Raw genomic sequence first — 26,835 nt, 5'->3', positions numbered from 1 at the left:
CATACAACACAACTAAAGAAATCATGAACAAATACGTAACACGCTCTCATTGACATATATACTAAGCACCAGTAAAATCACTGTGCTTGAATGGTGCGGACTTCTGTCTGTGACATGTGAGGTCCAGGGTTCGATTCCCACCTTCTTCTAATGAGTCACAAAAGGAAGAAACCAGTCATGAAGTCGTGATTGTTCTGGTGTGTTGATCTTTATTTTTTTCAATATTATAAAACGTTTTGTAAATGACTTTCAGAATCTGGGAACTCAGTTACACTCAGTTAATGTGCTTACCTTATGTACTGAGTCGTGTTATACAATATAAGCACAATATGATTGACCTTTAACACATTACCAGGCTATCAAGCTAGCGTGCAATATATCATTCTTAACAAATCAAATTTTAATGCATATTGTATGCCAATAAGTTTATTAACAATGTAAACGCAAGAAGATACTTGAAAATAATTGGACATTGCGCCAGCAACCCCATCAACAATCGTTAAGAGATTAAGTAAATATGAATAGATTGCAAGTATATACACTAGATTAACTATCTTTAGTGTACCAGCCAGTGCCCATCAGTAGTTGCAGAGTATTCGACTTAATCAGTTGGGATGCAGCTATAAACTGCAATTTTATTTTTCAAGGAACGTTATATAATCTCGCTCCTCTGGGACGTAATTAACATATATTACAGACGAATGAATTCCACGCTATCGGTAAGTTTCTTGATATCAGACTCATGTGAAGACATTGCAGCTACTACTGCGTTTATGCCTATACATTATATGTGTAATGATTCATTACGAGCAGTGTCCATAACAATTTGTCTTCATGTTTCTTGTGCAGTGTCCTTACTCATAATTCATGGCAGTTCTAACGTCATTGACATAATGTCCACAGTACAGTTCCTTACAGCACAGTCGCATACAGTATTCTTAACATTGTTCTTTACAGTATAATGCAGTGTGGAAGAGTCATCCACAGTTGTTAAACAACGATTCCTCTTGTTCATGTATTCTTCGTTCTTCATATATTTCAATTTCATTATGTAATTAAACTTTGTATGCACCTAGTAAGTTTTGTTGTTTTGTGTAATTGACTGACAAAACTCAAAACAGTCTCCGTATGAGAACAACATAGGTAACACATCAACGAACACGTTGTGGCAATTAAAAGTCACGCATGCTCGATGCAATGCAACATCAATGGGAAAACTGTCGCAATGAGCCAGCTCCGAGTTTTTTACGACAGCTATTGCCCAATACAGCTCAAAGGTTAAATGGGCGTATGCTGCTCAGCGTGGTAGCTGTGTACCAAGGTACTGACTGTACCTGCATTTGTTGCATTCAAATTCATTCTTCCGTCCACTTGTTATGAGTTTTCGTTCCGTAATACGACTTAAGGCGTGTCACTTTGCCATATTTGATGTTCGTCGTTTTCATTCAACTGTAAATACGAAAAGAAATGACGACAAATGGTCTGTTATTATTGAAACATTAACATTTGTCTGACTCATTGGTGGAACTTGCAAGGAGATCAGAATGTAAATTGCATACTAAATTTGCTTGTTGCATGTAGTTTTTAACATAGACGATTATCTCACAAATGCCGGTAGCTTATTGTCGACCTTGGTAAAAGACTTTTGTCTGACTACATAGCAGAGAGTTATATTGATAGGTGGATTGTACTGATCAATGTATCACACAGATGGCAAAAACGAATCACAAGAACGTTACTTATAAGTTTATCATAGTAAATTATCTTTGGATATAGAGTACAGTATACACGATAAATAAATTCCTTTTATTGAACTATTGGTTAGGATTGCATGTTTACAACAGCGGTAACAACAATACCTACATCATCTGCTAAACTCACCGTGGTATGAGGCAATGTTCATTATAAAATATTAATGTTTTCATGATAGCCCTTTTCACATGGATCTTAGGGCTTGCAGCTAAGGATAAAATTAATAGCAGATGCTACTTCCAGACCTTGGCTAGTAAGTAAATTATGTAAATGTAGAGTAAATAACGTAATGACTTACGACTATCAGTGACTGGATGTTGATATTTAAAACATGTTCTATTTATTTATCTAACTGACATATCATATCATTCACGAAACTTCAGGAAATATATATACAGTTTGATTGCTGTAGACTTTCGTTAACTAGTTCGCAATATACAAGAATTTAACAGATGTAGTTCAAACTTAGCCAAAACGACATTTTGTAATCATTCTGACATATTTAGTCATATGCAGTAAGACTTGCCTTTCATTACGAGGCACAGTTTACCATAAACCTATACATTAATGTGTACAAAGCAATTAACCAACTGATGTTGCCTGACATCATTGCTACCTTATTGTACTATTTGTACTGATTTTTGTGTTGCATCTGCCAAAGTATACCCCCACGAGCTGATCAGACGAAAATTATGCATACATGTGCATTCCAATTTTGAACTGGCTTATTATTATATATTTATTATAACAACATGTCATGGGCAAACATGTACTTACGGTCAATATTATAAACTCTGTCGTTTTTGCTAATATATATTCCCTTTGCGAGTGACATGCAATACAAATTTGAGATAACATCATCATGATGACACGGTCACTATATTGATGTAAGGGGACTGAAGGTTTATAAGTAAAGTCGTTTGGTGTTCGTGCACAGGTTATATCTTGAGCGACTTTTCTTAAACTACACATTATCGTCTAATCTGTTTACTGCCAAGAACGTTTGCAAACTCTTACTGTACATGAATTAAATACAGCAACATCTGAGTGTATAACCTGCATGCGACTTAGTTGCTAGTCATTAATAAGTTTAATTAATTTAATTATTTAAACATTTCTAAAGCGCACATATATATGTAAAAACATAAGCTATGGCGCTGTACAAACTTAAAAGACTAAACAAAAAACCTAAAAGACTAAACAAATCCAATATCGATGGAGAAAATGAAGTCAGTAAATACCATGCCACAAAATCAGAAAATAGGATAAAACAATAGTAAGAGATAAATACAAAAAGAATGAGATAATAAGTAAAACTAGATTAATTATATACACGTGTGAAAATGAAAGTCTTAAGACTGGATTTAAAAGAACTTACAGTACTTGAATTGCGAATAGAAAATGGGAGTGCATTCCACAATTTGGGGGCACAGACACAAAAAGATCGGTCACCAAGGGACTTGCAGCGAGTGCGGGGGGTAGTTAAAATCAAACTGTCATGAGATCGTATGGAGTAGCTCACTGATCGTGGTTTAAGAAGGTCCTTCAGATAAGCTGGTGCAGTTCCGTGATGCGCCTTATAAGTGAGTGATAAAATTTTAAAATCGATACGATCCTTTATCGGAAGCCAGTGGAGAAGTTTAAAAGCAGAAGATATACTGTCATATTTGTTCAAATTTAGGATGATACGGGCAGCCATATTTTGTACACGCTGTAACTTATTAAGGGAAGAACTGGGAAGACCATAAAACAAAGAGTTACAATAATCAAAGTGTGATGTGACAAGTGCCTGAACTAAAGTGCGAGTAGAATCAGTTGATAGATGCTTACGTAATTTTCTAATATTATACAAGTTAAAACTAGCAATTTTACATTTTTCATTTATATGTTTTTTTCATTGATAAGGTGTTGTCCAAATAAACGCCAAGATACTTCACATCATTTACACAATTAATGATAGATGAGTCCACGTTAATACAATCAATTTCAAGTTTTGCAAGTTGAGTTCGTGAACCAAAGATGAGAAATTCAGTTTTGGTATCGTTCATTTTTAAGCGACACATATTCATCCAAGCCTTAACGTCCAATAAACAACTCTCCATAGCATTTAGAGCACTAAGTTCAGAGTCGGAATTACCTGGTTTGAATTTTAGGTACAGGGCGTGATCGTCTGCATACCCAATGACCTCGGGAAGGTGACTGGAGATTGTATGATATAAAGTACTTGCATAAGCCGTAAAGAGAACAGGGCCAGCACAAGATCCTTGTGGCACGCCCTGGTGGACGGTGGATTTCGTAGAAATGCATTCACCAACCTGAACAATTTGTGTGCGTGGTCTTAAATAACAATCAAACCATGATTTAGCCAGCCCCTTAGTACCAAAGTTTTGATCAAGAACACTCAGCAAAATGTCATGGTCCACAGTATCAAAAGCTGCAGAAAGATCCAGCATAACCATCATTGTAACATGGTTATTGTACATATTGCACAAAATTTCATTACACACTTTGAGCAAAGCTGTTTCAGTACTGAAGTCTTTCCTATAAGCCGATTGACACGAAGGCGGTAAATTATTTTGTTCCATATGATCGCAAAATTGTGATAAGGCAGCTTTTTCACAGATTTTGGACACAAAACTGAGATTGCTAACCGGGCGGTAATTTCCATACGATAGGTCAAGACCTTGTTTTTTAAGTAGAGGTAAAACAATAGCATGCTTCCAATGATCACTGAAGCATCCCGAAGCGAGACTCAGGTTCACAATTTTAGCAATAACTGGAACAAAAGAATCCATATTATCCTTTTTAAGTTTTGTTGGAAAAGGATCAAGGCGACATTGAGTATTTTTAGATTGTGAAATTATTTTCCTGATATCGTCCTCTGAAACTTGAAAAAAATGATCAAAAGCTTTACCACAATAAGTAAGAGTTGGCTTGTATACCTCATGTTGAGCAAGTTCTTTCCTGATGTATTCAATTTTCTGCGCGAAGTTAGCATTATTCCGATACGTGTGCAGTACCTAGCTTCCTTGCTCTGGCTGAATAGCGGAGAGGCGTTTTCAGCTAAGATATATTCCCTTTCCAAAGGACTCACAATACACATTTGTCGTAACATCATCATGATCACATAGTCACAGTCTCGATATAAGGGCACTATGGCTACGGGTTGATAACTGAAGGCGTTTGGTTTTGGTTCCTAAGCTCTTGGATCATATTTTATATGAAGTACATTATAATAATAATCTGTTTGTTATCAAGTATATAATGTTTGTGTGAGAATTAGGGAACACATTCCAACTTGGGCTTAACTCAGCAGCATCTGTCTATAGCATGTATGTGACTTAGTTAATTCAAACCATATACACCCATCAAAAGATATGACCAACCAGAGGACATCAACGTTTGTATTCTTTATGTGCTTTCAGGAGGTGGACAGGGAGATTTAGAGATTCGCCTATTGGACTAAAATCATTTTACAAACTCTATTATATATGCATAACAAGTTCTCAGAAGATAATCACATATTGAACTCAACATAGTCTTCAACTTTCGACGTAACATGTCCATGAATATGGATATAATAGCAACGAAAATGTTCAAGTGAGAAGATCACAAGGACGAGACATGCGCACTTGACACGTGGTTTTATCAGTAGATCTGTTAGCATTTCAAGTTGTTCACATCACTTGGTAGTTTCGTTTCTGTTGAACCGTTGAAGCGTCGTTTCTGTTGACGCGTTTAATTTATTCTACTGATACAATATAATGAGTGTTTGTTTTACCAATCTCGAGTGATATGTTATTATCTACATCGATGGCTATTTTCGTTTTTTTGTTGGACTTGGTTGTTTATTTTGCTGATACGGCACCTGTTTGTTATATACACTGATGATGAAGCCATTTTTTTATCTATAATTATCAACACACAATTATATGACCGTATACTCTGAGATGATGTTAACCGTGTCCTTATATGAATATTCAACGAGTCGCTCTTGTGTTGTAGCAATCTTTGTAAATAATTGCAGTTAAATCGCGTCAACATCAAGCAAGTCATATGTCAGAATGTATTTCTTTTATTAAATAGTTCGGCCTCACACTGATTAAGTTGAATATCACAGGGCAACGTTTGTATATTCCACAACTACATGTGATCTAGTGGTTTAGTTTACAAGCGTTGTTGCTTGTTGCTGTGGCCATGGGAATGGGTGTGCGGCAGGATCAAACTTTGCAAAGTGGTGAAAGAAATGTGTGCTCTTAATATTTCCACTGTTTACTTCCAAATTTGTATCGACCTTATCGACCTTATATCATGTTTTAGCGACTTTACAAAAGTTCGCGACCCCCTCTTCGAATGACAGGGATCTAATGTATATATCGGTAGGTTGATGTATACGGTACTTTATATATGTACAAGGAGTAGACCCTATTCTAGGTTTCAGGATTTAGTTAACGTGTGTTTTTTTTCTTCTAATATGGTTGTCATGCTTATTTGTCATCGTTAACAGGCAGTTCACAGTGCACAAGGTGTGCAAAAGCTATGGGGCGTGTACACGCCGCTGTTATATTTACATCCTAATAAGCACATCGTGCGAGCGAGAATCTTTTAATAACTCCGGGGTGACTAGAAAAACGGAAGTATGGATCGGATCAGACGACTGCCAAGAAATATTTCCCGCCAGCCGACCAGATCGAACCAGTCCACTCCTGTAAGAGCTGAGCCATCAACCCAACAAGCACTGACTTTGGAAGGTCCGTATAATCTCGCTCTGATGCAATCATACTTTAAAAGACAAATTGAAAACGAATGACGTTACTGATATGTAATCGTATTCTAAATCAATATCACAAACTTGTATGCAACAGTGGCCTTCCTTAGTTTCGTATTGAAGTCTTTCAAGTTTTGCCAATTTTCTCATTTCCGTAGTTATTGTATATGCTTTAATAATTTCATACTCTCTTAATTCGTAAGATTGACAGAGTCAGTGGTAGCTAAGATTGACAGTAGTTTTCAATCTATTTGATTGAAAATGAACTGAAATCTAAGCTAATAGATTGAATACGTCTTATCCTTGACTTAATCGTTTTTTAGATTTACAGATATATCCAATGAAAACGCTAGAATCAAGTCACGTGGTGCAAATAAAAGTCAGTCTTGTAAAGATTGACTTTTATCCAATCAGATTACGCCAAAACAAATACCAACGCTGCCTATTGTCCAATCAGATTTCGCAAAACCAAATACCCACTGCTGCACCGCGTACGTACACACAGCGTAATACATTATACCGGTCTTCTATATACTGCTCTGCACAACGCACTGCATGAAACGTATATGATAGTACACAGTACTGATTGACTGATTGTGCCAAAACAGCGGTGTATTTTAGTTCAGTTTCTTAAAACCTTTCGAAGAAGCCTTCTCATTTCAAGAAAGATGGCAGGAACCGTAAGAAATTTTCTGGCGAAGAAAGAGTTCACGGAGGAGATAATCACTATTCTAGAAGGTTCGTATTTTTGACTTTTTAACACCTTTCAGCTAGTTGTCGATCATGTAGCCTAGCATTTCGCTGTTCAGTCTGCTTAGTTGCTGATCTACTAAGCCTATGATAACGTTAGGCTTAACGTTACGCTTTTCTTATTGTCTGTATTTCAAAATGCTCGTTTTATACGCTTTCATTTACTCCTTTAATTTGTGTATCTGCCCATCTTCAATTTTCCTTTTCTTTTATTGTTGCATTTCCTACTTTAATTATATTAGACTTAAAGTTAGGCAAGGGTCTATTGTGACTTTTGGCGAAATGAGGTTTAACGCACTGCAGAGAAAATCACATGCGTATGTGCATGCGGTTTAATTCAATTACAGTAGGCCTAGGCTTTATCGTGATACATTTGAAACATTCATTCAACTTCGGTTGTGTAGTCTAGCAGCATGATAGATAAAGACCATCGCCATATTCACATTGAAACTTGTTAGGCCTATGGCAGGCAAGGCCTAACGTTAGACCTAGCCTTGGCCCTTGCTAGTGCTAAAATCAACTGTTAAACACTACAGTGCTGTGTTTCCTTCATACCTTCCCACCACATCCCTTGTGCAGAGTGTACAAAATTCTTCACACAGTGACAGTCTAGAATAGTATAATATCACGCTAGAATTGTATAGGAGAAAAAGTCATCAAATGATAAATCATTAATCACATTCCAGTTACTACTAGCTAGGAGAAACCCTCATGAGGATACTATGGCGCGAGAAAGCGGAATATATTGTGTACAACAATATATATGCTTTACTTGCAAAATATATACATGGTTTACTTCAAAAATACATTTTAGACATATTTATATATATTCTGAAAAAAAAATATATTCTCTGACACAAAAACATATATATATATATATATATATATACATATATATATATATATATATTAAATATATATTCTCTAAGAGAAAAATATATATTTCTTTCAATATATATATATATATATATATATATATATCTTGTTAAGAAACATATATATTCTCTGACAGAAAAATATTTTTCTCTAACAAAATATATAAATTCTGAGACAGAAAAAAAAATGTATTTTACAGGAAAAATTATATTCTGTGCAAAAATATATTTTTATTGTGTGTACGGAAAATATATATATTCTCTAACAACAAAATTCTATTCTGTGCGAAAAAACATATTCTGGTCGAAAAATATATATATGCTGTACAAAGTACCAAAACATATATTCTCTGACAGAAAAATATTTTTCTCTAGCAAAATATATAAATTCTGAGACAGAAAAAATATATATTCTACAGGAGAAATTATATTCTGTGCAAAAATATATTTTTATTGTGTGTAAAGAAAATATATATATTCTCTAATATTCAAGACCTATTCTGTGCGAAAAATATATTCTGTACGAAAAATATATTCTGTGCGAAAAATATATATGCTGTACAAAGTACGGAGCTCTGTAAGTGCTGACTGAGATGTTCAGTAACTTCAGCAGTGACCAGCCTGTTCTTTACACTGGCCATTCATAAAACGCACATGTTTGCTCAGAATCTTAATGCAGTTCATAGTTAGTGGGTTTGCGATATCACATTGCACATGATAGTACCAGGGATTATTCCATAACAACTCCCTGATTGTACTACGGTACGTTCGACAGCGAAGCCTTCTGTACCGTACGTAACTAGCCGGCTTAACAGTAACTGCTCACTTCTTCACATTTCAAGGTTATTAGTTTGGAACGTTAGCCGGTGTGTTACGTAAGCAGTTTGCCAAACCTTGCAAAGGAACGTGTGAAAGTCATTTGCACAGCTCAAATTTCCTACGATCTACCGCAAGTGCCTATTGAAATCTGTAAGGCAGGTAAACTGTTACGTCAGTGGTGCAGGGCGCATTTCACTCAATTGTATATTTTTTTTAGAGATATATATTTGTACGTAATATATTCCGCTTTCTCGCGCCATAGGATACACCTTATTGCCCAAAGGTTAATGGGACCCTTGAACTACAAGCAGTTCACAGAACAAGGTCAGCAGCTGTGGGTTGGTCATAGTGGTTTTGACTGAAACTGTATATATGTGCAGTATATATATAAAAAGTGTGTATTCTCTGGACAGTAGGGTTAAGTGTGTAGTGATGCTTAATGCTTGTACATATCATGTTGTACTTATATGCAAGAAGTTTACTGCACATTAAAATTGGTAAAGGCTTGTGACTTCTCTTGTCAGTTCAATATTATAATCCATATCGGCATAATATCATAATATCAAGCACAGTGCCCACAGATGGCAAAAGTGTGGATAGTATAGACTATCTAGTACATTTATTGCACTGTTACGGTACACCTTCTACGGTTACTGTGCATACATAATTACATGTGCAATAAAACAATTTGCGTGCTTTTCTATGATTTTTCTCAACCTCACTGACTCCACTATGCCATAACGACATACATAACTAGCCAATCTATTTAAATCTTACTTCAAATGGTGGCATAAAAGTTGAAAATTTTGCAACTTTCAACTGTGTTTTTCTCCAAGATATTATCCGTTGGAATCCCAATAAACCTCACCGATAATATGAATATACACTACGAACGTCATTGACCAGTCCATAATACAACACCATGCTTGATTTGTGTACAGTCTATATGGCAGTTGTACCAGGGAGTTCCATTACAACTCCCTGGTTGTACCAACGCAAAGTCTTGAATCTATTTTTAGCAACGGCTCATCACTAAACCTGCATATCTCTGATTGGTTGAATTCAAACTAGTAGGTTTGGGGGAACTGTATGCGATTAATTTTAAATATCGAGTTTGTCGTGGACACTTTTCTCATTATCTGCAAATATCTTATAAATATCTTAGTTGGCTCTTTTGTGATTGATATATGTAAAAAACTTGATGGACATGTCAAAAAAGTATAATACGGCGACCAAACGCAAAATGCTGCTTTAAAAGCAGTTGAACATATTTTTCAAGCTTAAGCGTTAAAGAGTTAGCTCAACTGCAGAAATCATCCTCATTTCAGAAAATGGATAAAAGGAGAGCATTACCATGTGTTACAGTTATGACTCTTTTCTGCTTGTTATCCACAGAAAGGAACAGATGTTGAAGAAGCAACAAAGTTGAAAGAAGATCGTTTCAAGCAGCCATTGTTGCTATCCCTTGGTGCAGAAAAAGATCCGAAACAGTTCTTTGTAATATTGGACCGCATTGCAATTTCAGGAGGGCTTCATGTGGTGGATGCTTTAGACAGACTGTTTAAGTGTCATTATGTTTTTAATGTGGAGTACTCTCCAAGTTTGCAACAATTTTGGGAATTTATTGCTGCAATGAACTATGAAGTACTACCTCCAGCAACAGCAAAACCACAGGTCCGAGCTCTTGGTGCAGCAATAAGAGCACCACCCAAGTAATGATATTGACTTAAAATGGTGTTTACTGATGAAATATAAATAAAAGATTTAGCATTTAAAACAAGCATGCATAATTTTAGTTCAGCTCGGTATTCTTACCAGGTTGTTTTGTTTTAACCAAAAGGGACATAGCCTCAGTTTTTTTAATCCAATTCAGGTTCTTATTTGCCTATTGTATCTATAGGAAAGGCTAATTATTCAAATTTTCCTTTTACACCTGATAAAATCTTCAGTATGTTATTGCAAACTTCATTCTTTAACTTTAGAATTATGGAACACCAGTATTAAGCCTTCATCTTTAGCACATGAAAATGATTAAACTTATGGAACTCTAGTATTTCCCATGTTTTGTTTATCACTGCATCAGTAAATGCATGCCAGTGTTTTAATTATGTTTTATTTTAGCCTTCATCTTTAGCACCTGAAAATGTTTAAAATTATGGAACTCCAGTATTTCCCATGTTCTGCCTGTTTTGTTTTCTTCACTGCATCAGTAATGAATATAATTCGTCTACAAAGTACATTCTGTCTTTTCTGTTTCTGGTGTTTTCCTCAAGCGAAACTAAGTGGACATACTCTTATGGTTATAGCTTCTGTTTGAGAATAATTTAATTGGGTGACAAAACCAATTGTTTCAATATATGTTTACAAAATTAACGTTGAAAGCTTAAACATAGACAAACTGCAAAACGAGTGACAATCATGATCATATTGATTGACAGTCCCAATCATATAAATAAAAAAAAACATTTTTAGACTAATAGTCATTCTAAATTAGATTCTAAAGTCAATCTATTAGATTTCTACCTTTTCAATCTATAACAGATTGAAAGTCAGTTTTTATGATCGAAGAGTCAATCGTATGGAATGACTTTTATCAATCTAATTGACTGATAGTTACAATCGTTTTAGATTGAAATTTAAAAGTCAATCGAATTTAGATTAAGAAAACCAATCCATTAGATTGATATATTAATCTTAAAAAACACTGACTTTCAATCTGTTAAGACTATTTTTTTTCAATCTTAAGACAGATTGAAAGTCAATCTAAGCCGATTGGTCCCTAATATCAATCTGCCAAAGATTTAAAATTCAATCTTTAAGAGTGAAAAGTCAATCTTGCGAATTAAGAGAGTACGTGGCAAAGAGGGAGGCGGGTGGGGGGGGGGGGATTGATGGTCTTTCAACTGCAAAATAAATCACACTTTCATATGAAATCTTGTTGCATTGATAGTATTTAATACCGTACCTTACCAATGATTCCATTGTTTACTTTTTAATTTCATTATATTCAGAAAAAAAAGAAATCCTTCTCACAGAGCTGAAGTCTACGTACAAGGAACGATATGACGCAGTTCAACCGATCCCTTATATCAAAGATAGACTCTACTGTGTAGATAAAGTATTTGTTGAGGGCAGCATTGAGGGTTTCATCGAGAGACGTACCCCCTTCTCCACCGAAGGATCATGGGAACGTTTGGCGTCATATAATCATATTTTCACTGATCCGCGAATTAAATCAGTACGTCGAATTATAGAGGGTGAACCAGGGTACGGTAAATCAACCCTCACCCTTCAGTTAGCCTTTGACTGGTGTAACGGTGTGAAGGAATCCCCTTTTTCGGACGCAGATGTGTTAATTCTTCTACGACTGAGACAGCTGGGTAACGTGAAGTCCATTTACAGAGCGATCAAAATGTTTCTACTACCAAACGAGCCCCGTGTGAAACAATCTGACATTAGAGCTATTCTGGAAGGCTGTCATAGAGTTAAAGTTCTCCTCGATGGCTATGACGAGTATCCTGAGAGAGATCAAACCACAGGAAGTGACGTAGATCAGATCGTCAGATTAGAGAAGTTTCGAAAATTTGAAGTAACCTTGACGACCAGGTATCTACCAAAAGACTTTGACAAGTCAGAAACCAAACGAGTCAGGTTAAAAGGTTTTGATGAAACTGCTCGTGATCAGTACATTCGCAAAGCCATTACTGGAGAAGAAAATGAAAAGTCTTTTGATAAAATCAAGAAAGGTTTGAAAGGAAACCCAATTCTGGACGATCTCTGCCAAGTTCCTCTATTCTTCGTTACGTTCGCTCACATGACTGATGAAAGAAAAGACTTTCAGAAATTTAAGTCTGTTACGGAGTTTTTCATTTACATGATGAAATGTTTTCACAGTCACACCAGAAACAAGGCAGCGGAACGTAACGTTATGACCTATGAAGTAGAGTTCGAGTCTACACATGGTGAACTTGATAAAATAGCATTCGAAGGTCTCAATAGAGAGTATCAACAGATTGTGTGGGGGAAAGCAGCGTTCTGTAAACGAGTTGGTCAAGCATTTTATGATCACTATATCCGTGTTGGTATTTTAGTAGAGGAAAAGGTCGTCGATATTCCCGATGGAGAAACTCCTGGTGATATCATTAATACCAAGATTGAAGTAAGCTTCTACCATAAACTATTCTGTGAGTGGTTTGCATCATTTAGGGTCGCAGATATCGCTGCTAGTGTGAAGAATTCAGCTGAATTAGAACAAACTCTGGGTAAGATGGATCCATTAGACCTCCAGTATGTCTTTCGATTCGCATGTGGACTAAGCCGTACAGCTGCTAGTAACATCATCGAATATTTAAAGAAGAAAAAGGACTGTGATAAGTTTGCAATACTCTGCATCTTGGAACAAAATGGAGACATTGAGGAGATCAGGAAGACTGTTACAGAGCTCTGTTCTAAGAGGGTTATCATCCATAGAGATGGCAGCAAGTTACTACAGAGGTCTACCGTACAGCTGCTACAGATAGCATCAAGTCATGACGTAAGTATTATCGAGTATATACACATTCGTAACTATTATTTTATTTATTATTGTCTTTTTTTAAATTCTTGACGAAATATCTTATGTTCCTCAGTTCTATGATATCAGCTACAATCTAACTACAATCCCCACCATAATAAAGCAGTAATAGTTTCCCTTATGCATAATACCATTGCAATATAATGTAGTATAAATATAAATTAAATCTTATAATGATTTGTAATACATTACGTAGATCACTGTTGGCACTTTTAGCATATTACAGTATTTACGGCTCAAATATGTTATATAATGCAATCTGCTTGCTGTTTCACTATAAGTAATTTATGACTAAATTACATGTTACCCGTCTCACTAAATTCATTGATAATCCACTTGCCTGCCCTAATATATATATGCAAGGTTGTTTGTTTTTTTCGTCTCCGTAATTGTGTCATTAACTCGCACTTTGTTATATTTACAAGAAAAAAGAAAAAAAAAAACACATACTGATATTATGCCTCAAAAATAGATAGGCCCCTAATAACACAGTTAGAATTAACCTTTATTCGTCTGACAGAAAAGAGTCATTCGTCTAATTTACATAAACACTGTTTCATCATCATTCGTTACTGCTCTTGGTCAATTTAAAAACTCCCACTTTCTTTGACATATATGGCTATCAAGCTGTTGTTTTTATATTTAACCCAGTATATGACTCCATTCCAATTCTCTTGATCATATATTCGTTTAAATTGTCATTGTACTACGTACTCTTAATATGTACTCGTTTCAGCTCAACACTGCCTATGTACCCTCAAATAGGCTTATCTCCTCTCAGCACAACATGCGCTATATACGTACTGCAGGATAAAACTCTGCTGCTCTCATATCAAATGTCGAAAACTTTGGTGAAGACTGCTTAAAAACTCATTGTAAAATAACAGGCTGCTTATTTTCTCTCTGTATGTTTCCTATTGGTACAGTAGTGTCTCCTTTGTTTGTTTCTGTCACTTTTGTTATACGGTTGCCATTACGTATTATGCTCACCGATTTTTTTTTTTTTTTTTTTTTGTATTCCTACTCATTGTAATTTCTATATTAAACTTACTAAATGTATAAGTAAGTGAACCTCAGTATTCTCTCGTGGAAGAATCGTAAGTAATTTGTAGTAAGCAGGTAATATGCTTAGTCATTCGTGTTACGTAGCTAGCTTGTCATTTAAGGAGGGCGGTATACAAACACGTGCTACATTTCTTTCTGAAATCATTATTGACGAACACAACTGTTAAAGTAGACTTTCCTGTTATGGTAAGTCACACATTACTCCGATACAACCATTTTCCTCTTCCTTCCAGTGATTCAAAAGCATCCATGGGTGGGGATGGGGGGGGGGTAGGAGTGCACAACATTCAAGGTTCAGTGGGATTTGTGGCTAACCACACTACATAAAAACGTTCCGACAACTATTGATGCACTAACGCGGACAATTATTCATTGAAGTTTCTGTAATCATATTTTTTAAAAAAGTGAAGCAGTTTACATAACAGAAATGGCACTCTAAAAAACAGGGCACTTTAAATGTCAAATTAGGAGTAGAGGTACTATTTCATTAATGCCATGAATCTAATGAAAAAGAAGCACAGTTTCCAGGGTTTTTGCTCTATTGAATTGCTACCATGGTAAGATTGACCTCTTTCTGTTATCTGAGTCTGTGAACTAATATATGACATATATAACGAGGGTATAAATAGATGAAAACGAACAGTGATACACATTATGTTGAATGTTTAACATTTTCCGGTCAATCTCTAAGACCAGTTTTGGGAGTGCGCCCCCACTTAATATCGACTGTTCATCGATCCAAAAACTGTTGTTTATGTTTGAATTGATCGGATCGGCTACACAGTATTTTTCTTTCATCTCTCGTACAAGTTTCTTCCTGTTAGCATCATTCGTAGGTTACGTTTTTCATTCATTATCTTAATGCAACATTACATTATTAATAAATAATTTGTTCTCAAAAGGTAAACTAGGGCGAGTTACGATAACTAGCTATTCACCGCTCAGTAGACTATGCACAGCTTATATATAACACCTGTTCAATTGAAGCATTACAACTACTACAATACTGTAAACTGTGTAAGGCAGATGTTGGTATGTCAGCCATTCAGCCTGCCGCGTCAATGCATGCGCATCGACCATTACAATATAACGGTGTTTCAATGTGTTGGGAATGGAGCTTTTATTTGGACATACGCAGTTAGGATATGTCAAGTCTAGGCCTACACGTTTATCACCGCTTTATGATATAATCCAACTAAAACAATGTTGCTTTCAAGGTAAGTTTAATTACAGTTCTGCAAATTATGTAGGCCAATTCTCGATAGTTAGGCCTTAGATGTAGTCGGTAGTACTCGTAATAGGTTTGTTTGTTTCTGTCAAGATAGGCTAGGACTTTACCACTTGCCGTTAAGCATGGTTGTATGCTAATTTAAATGGCGTGTGTTAAAGAATATAACTGTTTTAGAATATTCATTAATTCGACACTAATCCGTACGTATAGAGACCGAGTAACATATCACTAGGCTCTAAATCCAATCAGACATTCAGGTAGCCGAGTTATCCCTGTACTGGTAGTGATAATGTATTTGGTTGTGCGGTCACATTGAGAGTGGTAGAAGTACATGGATTACGATAATGTCGCTCACGTTTAGCAAAGATATTTACTGTAGCAGTTATGATACTGTAACATTGTAACATTTGCAGCTGTACAATTGGCTACTGTACTACTGTACTTTAGACACGACAAAGAATGGGCCAACAACAAACATTTTTGAGAACATATCATATACATTTAATTTATTTAACAGTTATAAAAAACAAAATCTTATCATATAAACTAGCGTCTGACTAGAGTTTACGTGGCGGTAGCTTGTCAGCGGTTCATACGGGCGTGTGTCGGTTGTATTTACTCTGCATGTCTTGGGACGAAACTATCATTCTTGCGTTGACTGTATGTAGGTTGAGACCGGATTAACCATGCTAATGCTAATGTGATGATCGATTAGTGTCTGAGTAGGGAACGAGAAACGGGGAAAAATAATAGAAAATGTCATTTTTACAACTATTATGTAATATCAACACAATATTATCTATTACGATTTTCTCATGCAAGACTGTTACAGATGAGTGTAGGCTCGTACTGTACACCCAGAAAGATATAGGCCTAAGAGAATTCAAACAAACGACTGTTTACATGTTATAAACCATTCATATCAACTGTTGCTGTTAGGTGTAGCGAATGGGTAATAATATCAGGTATAGATATCTCCAAGCCGTGACAGTTATTGCTTGTTTGTTATGTAGAGTTTGTTCGGGGAAGAGGAGGGGGTAGGGTTGATTATGCTGTATCGTAATGTATAATAGGCCTAGCTGAACTACTGCTCTAGAGTAGACACGACAAAGAATTAGAATTAGCCTACAACAAACATTGCGTACACCGATTTATAGGCGTGGAATGTGTTGCACAATCATTGTATGAAATAGCGTTTACGTGACGTTTGTTTTTACAGTATACACCGGCGTGTGTCGGTCGTGTTTACTCCGCATGTGTCGGGAGGGGAGGTTCGTTCTTACTGTATGCAGGTTGAGGCGTTATAAACAGTACGATCGAGAATGGTGGGGAGGGGAGGGTAGGGGGAATAATATAAATTGCAACTTGGCTTGTCAGGTACTCTCACATAATATTTTCTAACTTACCATTACTATGTTAATTATCATGCAAGAGTGGTACAAATGAGTAGATTCAGAGAATTAAAAGAAAATACAGTTTAAATGTTATAAACAATAACGATGTGTCGTGAGGTAACGTACATTCTTGCGGTTACATTACTGTATGTAGATTTAGGCCTTACAACCGCGCTTATACTAGTGTGATGATCGATGAGTGTACCGACGTGATAGTTTAATGTTTACGATTTTCTAATTAATTTCTTAGCATGTTATTTTTCAAGACTGGTACAAATAAGTTTGTGTTTGAAGACCAAGCTATGATGAAGAAAATGTTCCAGCAACTGATGTAATTTACTTGCTACAAATCATTGATACCAGTTGTTAGGTATAGCGAATGTATTTTCAGGTTTTACTGCCATGTATATTGTTATCACCCAGCCGGCACAAGTGTTGTTCTGTCGAGTTAGTCGGGTAGGACGGAATGTGGGGGGGGGGGGGTTGAAGGGCAGATGACAATAGCTTAGCCTAAATGACTTAAGTCGAGATCTGCAATCACTTGTATAAATTTATACTCGAGGCTATTCCTATATTTTTATGGGGAAAGCATATTGTTTTCCTTATAGTCTGAACCAAATTCGCGATAACTCAACACATAGGTAGTGAGTTCAACTGTGTTTTTCATTTTGTTCATTTATTTAGTTGTCATTTTGCAGTTTTTTTTTTCAAAAATCATTCTTCATTTTATTTTGGAGAGGGACTGGGGCATTAGTATTGCTTTTGTTTGAATTTCTAAGAAAGGTTATTGCCCTGTTTACAGTGGTAAGTGTGTTCAATAATATTTACTGTCAATGAGGTCATGCTGCTAAACTACAGTTTATTATTTTATTTGTCTTTCTTCAGATTCCAATATCTGATCTAAGGCTGCAGTGGTCCTTTAGTAAGGTTGACAACAATACCATCATCCTCCGGTCTGGTATTGCTCTACCAAGCCTCGCATCACTGGAGAAGTTATTGGTGAATGCAGACACGAACTACCAACCAGAACTTACTGAGGAAGATATTGTAGGATTATTGAACTATGTACTGCCGTCTAAGAAATTCAGGAAACTTTGGTAAGTAACTTACAAGATAAAATGAATATGAGGAAAGGAAAGTCTGTGATAATTACAAAAGATTTAAGAAATTATTCAATAATTTAATCCTGTAATCAAAGGAACCGACGAAAGGTAATAGACAACAAATAGTATCAAAGATGCCGTCATACAGGAACAGGTTGGTTTGGCAGGTAAATTGGAAGTTTAAGGTCATCTAAATGCAATCAATAAGATAAGCTTGTTTATAACGCTTTAGTTTGTTAAATATTTGTATCGCGGCCCGGGGGGGGGGGGTGGGAATTCCAGTAAGGTTGTTGCGATACGAGATTGCCCTTGTATAACAATGCTTGGAATTTATTTTTTTTGTTATTATTTTGTAAGCTAGGCTGATTTGAGAATGTATTTATAGAACGGGGATACGTTTGAGTGGAGTGCAGTAAATTCTTCAAACAGATATCGCGATTTATAATATTACAAACCACGCCTATTTTCAATTCAAATAATGGCGTAAATTATGCCAAATATAAGTGAAAATAAGAGAAATATTGACATCTGGTTGTTTCTTTAACTCCTGAAATTTATTTACCAACAACGTTTAGAGGCAATAACAAGAGAAAAAATCCTTAAAAAAATCACTCTAAGTAATTCAACGAAATTTCAACGACGTATTACGACTCCAAAATGGTAACCATTACTAAATACTAGTTGGTTGCCAACAAAATCAGTGAGTCATAGCGTAAATCGTGCACACAATTTGTTTTCAATTGTAAAACTTCTTGAATGTGTTGTTCTTTGATGAACAGTTAAAATAAAACGCCAAGAAACTCCAAACATCGGAGTCAGGATTTTTTAGGAATTTATGTCCTAGGAGAGAGTCCTGTTTAGTGTGAAAACATGTAGAAGAAAAACATTTTTTAAACAAGATGATTTTCTCTCTTTTAAGTAAGGAAATTAAAGAAAACTATATTGTTAGTTCTTCGCTAGCATTGTATTAAAAAAGAGAGGTACAGGTTTTCCGATTGTCAAGGTGACCTTCAGCGGTACATTTGTTTGATATATTCACGATAACTAAGAGATGTGTGAGAATATACATGTACTTTAGCTGTGCAGGTGTTCAGCCACGTGACGTATTACAATGTGATTGACAGGTCATATATAAAGGATACAATGAACATGGTGGAATGTAGACGGCGTGCGTGTTGGTAAAGATTATAATGAAAGGAAAATAGACATTCCGTAGTAGGTCTGTGTGTAGACGTTAAATATTAGATGTACATTATAATGAAAGAGATGCGTTTTTAGGCGTGATTTAAATGAGGTGAAGTCTGTAATGATGCAAATTTCGGTAGGAAGCCGGTTCCATAGATCAGGTGCAGCGACAGAAAAAGCAGCGGGGCCATAGTGCTTCTTGTTATTCGTGCTGCGTGGAACGAGAGTAATATGCTTAGGGCGAAGCGTGCGTTTGGGTACTCGAGGTGTGATCAACTCAGACTGGTAAGAAGGTGCCATTCCGTGCAAGCATTTAAATGCAGTAATTAAAATATTGAATTTTATGCGTTGGTATATTCAATAGAACTCTGTTATCTCAATTGCAAATATTTGCATTTTGTTGATACAATATAATGATGTATTCTGTGTTTATTATTAGGTTACCTGGCTATAATAAGGTCAGCTGTTTGTTAGTATTTAAAGAGAAACACACGATCATTTGATATATTTATTTTTATACCACAGGTTTGTTAACTGCACACTACCTGCATCTATCAGACCAGAGAAAATCCCAGAAGAATTAAAAAGACAGAATGTACAAGGTATGGCTATGTATGTACAAGGTATGACTAAGAACACGGCCACACGTATAACATTGCATCTTCCGACCATCGTTTCTTAACTATAGTCTGACCGTATTAAACTAACTACGGTAGCCGTCACACGTACTCACAAGACTTTGTACTATATTCGGACGATCGTTATACGCAGACGCATGCATCATTGAGTTAATTATGCTCTTGCAAAGCCACCATGCGCTGTTGCGTTGGGTCGGTCAAGGGTCACAGATTTGACCATGTTTCGCGGGTTTTTTAGTTGTAATTAGTAGTTGAAGGCAATGGAAGCTCAATTTGCCGTAGCGTTTTCATTGATTCCTATTGATTCCCTTTGTCGCTTGTACCAGCTCTTTAAATTGTTGACTTTGGTCCATATCTACGTATGCGTCCGTTCGTATCCCCCTCTCGCCATCATATCCGAACACTTACTAAACACCTCCATATTCCTGACGGTGTTGTTCACCAAACTCTGTATCTTCTTCCCCAAAATATATCAATTAGTGTCAGGACTTCTTGTTCCTCCCATATTTTACCGCGAGTGGCTGCCATTGTGAGTTGTCTTGTCGAATTGCTCGGAGTGTTGACTGTTGTGTTGTTTTGTGGTAGAAACCGTACGCGTGTATGTACATTGTGCTGTATGCAGTACAGTGTGGGTCTGTGTTGTTTACATCGTATGTATCTAGGCACGCGTCGCTATGTCAAGGGATTGAAATCGGGTATTTCTGGCCGAGATCAGTGTTTACGCTAACATGAATACTCAGACAACGCAATTGAAGTCATAGGCATGGTTCTTCCTGCTAACGATGGTCGGACCATGGTTAATTCAGGGCTAACGATGCTAATTACCATCTTTAGTGGACGATGGTCGGACGTTCGTCACACCATAGTAGAGAGCGGTCACATGCAAACCGTACCATGGTCGGAACATCGTTATGTCCGAAAAAATGTACGTGTGAACTGGGTCTTACACTACAGTATGTTACAATACAATGTATACTGGTGACAGTACAGACTGTGTAATGTAATAAACACTTGTTATACCACAATGGTATTAAACTACTCTACTATGCTGTGGCGATTAAGCATAGAAATCCTTCCAAGGTTAAACAGTTTAAAATAGTAAATAAATATTTACTGCCATTCAGCAGGTACCGAGATCCTTTCTTTCATTCTGATATTTGTTACTAATTGTTCTGTTTTATTGTAACAATGATGATATACAAAATGTTTGGTTTAGAATATTTGAAACAATTCCAAATCTTTAAAGTGTAAGATAAGTGTAGCTCATTCGTGTGAGGAAATGTTCGGCGAATGTCATAGTGATGGTAGGCCAGTGTGATCCTAAATGAAAATCCTGCAGGAAAAAAAATGTACATTTTATAATATATCTATATCAAAAATTAGGTAGCATAGTTTCAATTTATTGAGAGTCATAAATACATAGCTCTGGTTATATTAATAGATGTATTTTGTTGATTTCATTTTTATTCTGTTTCCCAGTTTTGTGGCCGAGTAATGCCTGTCATCTTGATCTCCAATCCGGTAAATGGAAGAAGGTTGGTTTAACTTTTGTTCTGTTTGAATTCAATTTGCCTGGATGTGTTGTGTTTGCGTATGTTTGTGTGCATGGGAAGGGGGGGGGGCAGGTTCTGTGAACGGGGGAGGTAAAAAAATAAGGAGTATTTTGCATTTTATTTTTTCTTTAAACAGTTACGTATAACCTTTCTATTTTTTGTTATACTTTCTCTAATGTCTAACCATGGACAGTAACGTACTATTCAATATCAATCATTTATACTTGCAATAATTTATTCATCCCGTACAAGGCGACTGTATAAGGCATGATAGTGTTTTGACTTATCGGATCTAAGGGGTTATGTCCTTACACGCGTTCTGTATGTATTGTACAGTGCGCCCATACCGGTTGCAACCACCGTGCCTCATAACACACTATATGATTCATCATATATACATATTATTTATTATTTTAATGACTAGTAAAGTGGCACTTGATCATATCATAGGGATTTTATAAATTATTATCATTCTATACCTTATCATTTATCATTTTTATTGCTAATACGATTTGTATCTTGTTTAATAGGCTGATGACGTTCAAACTATTACAGAGTTGTGTTCACAAAATGTCGTCATCAGTAGCAAAGACAATGTGTCAGTACAGAGGACAGCCGTAGAGCTCCTGGTGAATGCCTCCAGTCATAACGTAAGTACACCGTCAATGGGCCACGTGAGTAAGGAACTTGTAGAATATAATATTACAAAATATTTCCCCGACCACCTCAGTGTGAGAAAGAATACATCGTATAATACGTTTACCTTTGATCATTATTGAAATGTATTTGTAAACAGATAATACAACCAAGTCTCACCATAAACATTCAACAAATATCAAAATAAAAACAACTATTCATTACTATCCCTGTTTCTCCCATTAATTGTCTGTATCAATGAAATGAGTCAATATCACAAATCACCTTCCTCTCAAAAGTAAACTATTTACCTTCCTATAAACATTAGCTAAAACCTCAACAATACATATCATTCCACTCCAACCCCTCCAGTCACCGGGTACAGTTTAAACCTGTAACTGAATTAGTGGCGTTGGTTAGGTAAGATTAAACACAAAGAAATTTTCCTCAATCATTAAATGATAAAAAATTACTTGTCAATTCGATAAAATGATACTTTTAAGAAATGAACATCTAGAAATTTACAACACCAAAGACCCATCGCTAACACCCACCCCCCCCTCCCCACCGCCGACCTTAAATTAGCACTCAACTTGTATTTACTAAACAGTAACCCTGCATACAGTCCAACCCTGATATAAATATATTTAGCTAACCAACCTACTACTCCCTCGTATTTTAACCTAGTCGTGACATTATATCTCCTGAATCTACTACTGTCTGTGATAACGATGATGAAAAAAGATTAAAGAAATATTAATAATTAAACTTCACTGTAATTAAATCAATAATTTCAAGTTTTTTCCAAACAGAACAAAAGACAAATACAATGCTACCCTCCTCTTATACAATTAATATGACTATCTGTAAAATATGTCACACCAGTTGCTGTCATGACTAGATTTCCTTCATCTGCCTTAATAGTAACTTTATGTCTTCAAAGTAAACAGTAAACAACAACAAATATGTACGAATTGTTTTAATATGCTTAATAAACAAATGACTATAAAATCGCTTGCAAGTCAACTTCTGTATATTCAAAACAAACGCAAATTATATAGCACTGCACTATAACTAGAATTTGATAATTTCTTTTCAAATTGAGGAGTAAATATACACATAAAATGTAAATAATAACAACTGTTTTTATACAAAGGATAACATCATACCTCATTTTCAAACATAATGAACGATAATAGCTTCAAATAAAGCTCAAATGCTGCTACCAATATTCACCTTTACACTTCTTGACTTGTAGGAGAAAGGATTTAAAAAAAAAAGGTTTACAAGTAAACAACACACAACAACAATTTATTTACGCATTGTTTCAATATTATCCAATACCACATAATAAGTATATATTACAATCTGTTGTTGTACTTCTCCAAACGCAAGTAACATTTAAATATCGCTACTAACCAGACTCATCACCCTTGATTTGAAATCAGAGCAGATTAAAAAAATATATTTAAAAGTAAACAACCAACAACAACAATTAGTTACCCGCGTATGTTTATTCTTCAACAATTTACAAATATATCTAAAGTAAATAACAAACATTTAAGTATTTTAATATTCTTCAGCAACAAGCAATGATTCTAAACCTGTTAGTGTTATATATATGCAATAAAACAACACAGAAATATCTCTATGAACGAAATTCAGTGAAAATCAATACATAATAAATAACAACAGATGTTTGTAAACAAGGTATACAGTTACACCCTAGTTTCAAACAAATAATTACATTAAAGTGAGTTACATCTTTTGCTTACATCCCTTATTGCTTCAACCCCCCGCCACCTATTGTAAGATAATGCACAGACATATTTAAAAGTAAACAACAATAATTAACACGTTACTATGATATTCTTCAACAACAAACAATAACAATAATTTAAGATACTCTTTTATCTCTTCTAAAATCAAACGCAAAATGTCCTGAAAAAAAAATCTGCTTTCAGTCATCAAACTAATATAAACTTTCACCCCTCCCCCCCCCCAAAAAAAAAATATTAAAACATAGTTACAAAAAAAAAACCCAGTAAACATGAGCAGGATCCGATTGTGAAATTAAAATCTCCATGAAACCACATTAAAGATAAAAACATAACAAAATAAATGTATTTAATCATACTAGTTAAAAAGAAATTGTGTATCAAACTTTCAACCCTAATAAAGCGATATTATATTAATTATACTTCTTATTTTCCTTTCTTCAGATTTCCACCTCCCCGTAAAACACAAATTACATTTAATATGTATAAGCGGTCTACTTGCTCTCCCACCCTAAACCACCCCTCCTTACGCCTACCACACCCATTCCTACCCAATACGACACCAATCGATACATTTACATTCACGAGGGTAAACCATATCCACGCCCTCTCCCGCCAGTTCCGCACTAAGGCAGCCTCCTAATACCCCGACTAAATATCACTTAATAAAAATAAAATGAAACGAAGATTAAACAAACTTTAGAAATTAAGTTACCTTTTTTTTTAACAAATTCAAACCACTATTTATCATATAAACAAAATAATAACAAGACATGATTAAAATAAACAAAATATAATTGATTTATATGAATTTAAAACAATAATAAAGTTAATATTCCTCAGTTAATTACAATGTTATAATTTCAAGTATTTGTCCTGTTAACAAACAGGATGATAATAATTCTATTTATTATTTTCCTTTCTTCAGATTCCCATATACTGGGTGACTCTAGGCTTTTCATTTAGTAAGATTGATGAAGATGGGAACATTATCCTCTCCTCTGGTCTCTCTCTACCAATCATAACATCAATAGAGGGGATGACCATACAGACAGAGCAAGGGAGAGAAATGAATAAACATGAAGTTAATGGAATATTAAACTATGTACAACACTCTCAAAGATTCAAGCAACTGCAGTAAGTATACTTAATAGTTATGTATGTAATGTAAGTCACTAATTAAATAACTACTTGATACTGATGATGTAAACAAGATAGGAATTATTGATATAGTAATATTTAATAGTTACTGAAGGTTGTTTATTAACAGGTTTATATAAATGTAGTAAAACAAAGAAATGAAAAAGAAATTTGATAAAGAAATAAACTAAGTTAATAAAAGAACAGTCATAAGGTGAGGAATATGATTAATGGGAGAGTAAAATAGAGACAAAATAAGACAGAAACACATATAATTGACTTATAAATTCTTCAGAAGAATGAAATTTGTTTCAATAAAGAGATATGAGGCCCTAGATTATACTTAACAATAACATATCTCATTGAAATAACAATAATAAAAAAAATAGGATATAATTATATCAATAAATGAGGCATCATTACTGCAAAATATATATATATATATATATATATATATATATATATATATATATATATATATATATATATATATATATATATATATATATATATATATATATGTATGTATTTGGCCAAAAGGAACCCAAAGTAAATATGTACAAACTTCGATCATATAGATTGACCCAAAAAAATTAAATGAGATATAAAGGAAAGGGGAAAAAATGCTCAATGTTTTATCAGGACTCTTTCTCTTCATAATTAATATATGAATTAACTGATAATTAATGCACAGTGATGTTTAAGCAGAAAACAAACAGTGATAAAAAATTAAACGTAATTTCCTTCATCCATTCACATACTATATTAACATAAGCTTCCCTAATCTACCCCCTACAATTTGCCGGACCACTTACACAATTTCCTTAAGAAGATTTTACTGTAGATCGTTTCTAACGTTGCAGTATTCTGCTCACCACCCCCCGCCACCCCCCACACACACACCCTCCCCTTCCCAATCCTACAAGGCCTAAGACCCTTCATTAATCTCTATATACTGTACATTGTGTTTTTACCAAATTTCCAGTTGCAAAAATTTAGCCGTGTCATATATACCCAATACTGTACACATTTATATCATACATCTGTACGTTAACCATTTCTTCACTTTTCTACTCCGACAGTACACATTATTTTCTCCTAAAATTCTGTTGAACTTACTTCATCATTTATTTTTCTTTCTAAAGATGTACACTGACTGTACTGACACTTTCAATAGTTTAAACCTTTTCTTTTGTTCGACACCTGTCAATCCAATAATTGAACAAAACAATGAAAGAAGTTGTATTTAATGTAACAGACGGCGCGTCCTTAATAAAAACACCTGGAATTTACTGACAACAAGTACCTCGAGGTTGCCATGGAAACGTCTAGACACTGTCTGGTTTTAATATCGTTAGTAGGCCTTCGTGATGTGTGCAGTTTTTTTGAAGTAGAATATGTTTAAAGTTTTTCTTTCCTTTTCCTTTTTGGAAAGTAAAGGATAAAAAAGATAGAAAAGATAAAGCAATGAAGGAATAGATCAAAAGGGACACAATGGTGGTGATGGTGATGGGAACGGTGATTGTAATGAATATTGTGGTAAAGATGGAAATATGATAAGAAAAAATGGTGATG

The 26,835-nt window shown here is 35.1% G+C and overlaps 2 protein-coding genes across 2 annotated transcripts in view; both read left to right on the top strand.

The window, feature by feature from the left end:
* The first annotated feature begins 574 nt into the window (after positions 1-574).
* On the top strand, positions 575-24,582 carry LOC139982538 (uncharacterized). The gene is made up of 8 exons (XM_071995431.1): positions 575-719; positions 6,260-6,503; positions 11,976-13,498; positions 18,113-18,324; positions 20,041-20,117; positions 21,633-21,688; positions 22,237-22,356; positions 24,565-24,582. The coding sequence occupies exons 2-8, from the start codon at positions 6,392-6,394 to the stop codon at positions 24,580-24,582; spliced, it is 2,118 nt and encodes a 705-aa protein (XP_071851532.1). The 5' UTR covers positions 575-719; positions 6,260-6,391.
* A 451-nt stretch (positions 24,583-25,033) lies between these two features.
* The window catches only part of LOC139982323 (uncharacterized), a 17,977-nt gene continuing 16,175 nt past the window's right edge, over positions 25,034-26,835 (top strand). The window contains exon 1 of the mRNA XM_071995039.1: positions 25,034-25,257. Coding sequence (XP_071851140.1) covers positions 25,160-25,257 — 98 coding nt within the window. The 5' untranslated portion in view covers positions 25,034-25,159. The remainder of the gene's footprint in view (positions 25,258-26,835) is intronic.

This window comes from Apostichopus japonicus, chromosome 16 (assembly GCF_037975245.1).
Source record: "Apostichopus japonicus isolate 1M-3 chromosome 16, ASM3797524v1, whole genome shotgun sequence".
NCBI classification, from domain to species: Eukaryota; Metazoa; Echinodermata; class Holothuroidea; order Aspidochirotida; family Stichopodidae; genus Apostichopus; species Apostichopus japonicus.
This window is presented reverse-complemented; position numbering and strand designations above follow the sequence as displayed.

Bases quoted from the DNA above. Each gene is read 5' to 3' on its own strand.
- LOC139982538 (XM_071995431.1), top strand. From the start codon at position 6,392: ATGGATCGGATCAGACGACTGCCAAGAAATATTTCCCGCCAGCCGACC. The intron at 13,499-18,112 runs GTAAGTATTATC...GTCTTTCTTCAG, and splicing joins AGATAGCATCAAGTCATGAC to ATTCCAATATCTGATCTAAG. The intron at 20,118-21,632 runs GTATGGCTATGT...TCTGTTTCCCAG, and splicing joins AAAAAGACAGAATGTACAAG to TTTTGTGGCCGAGTAATGCC.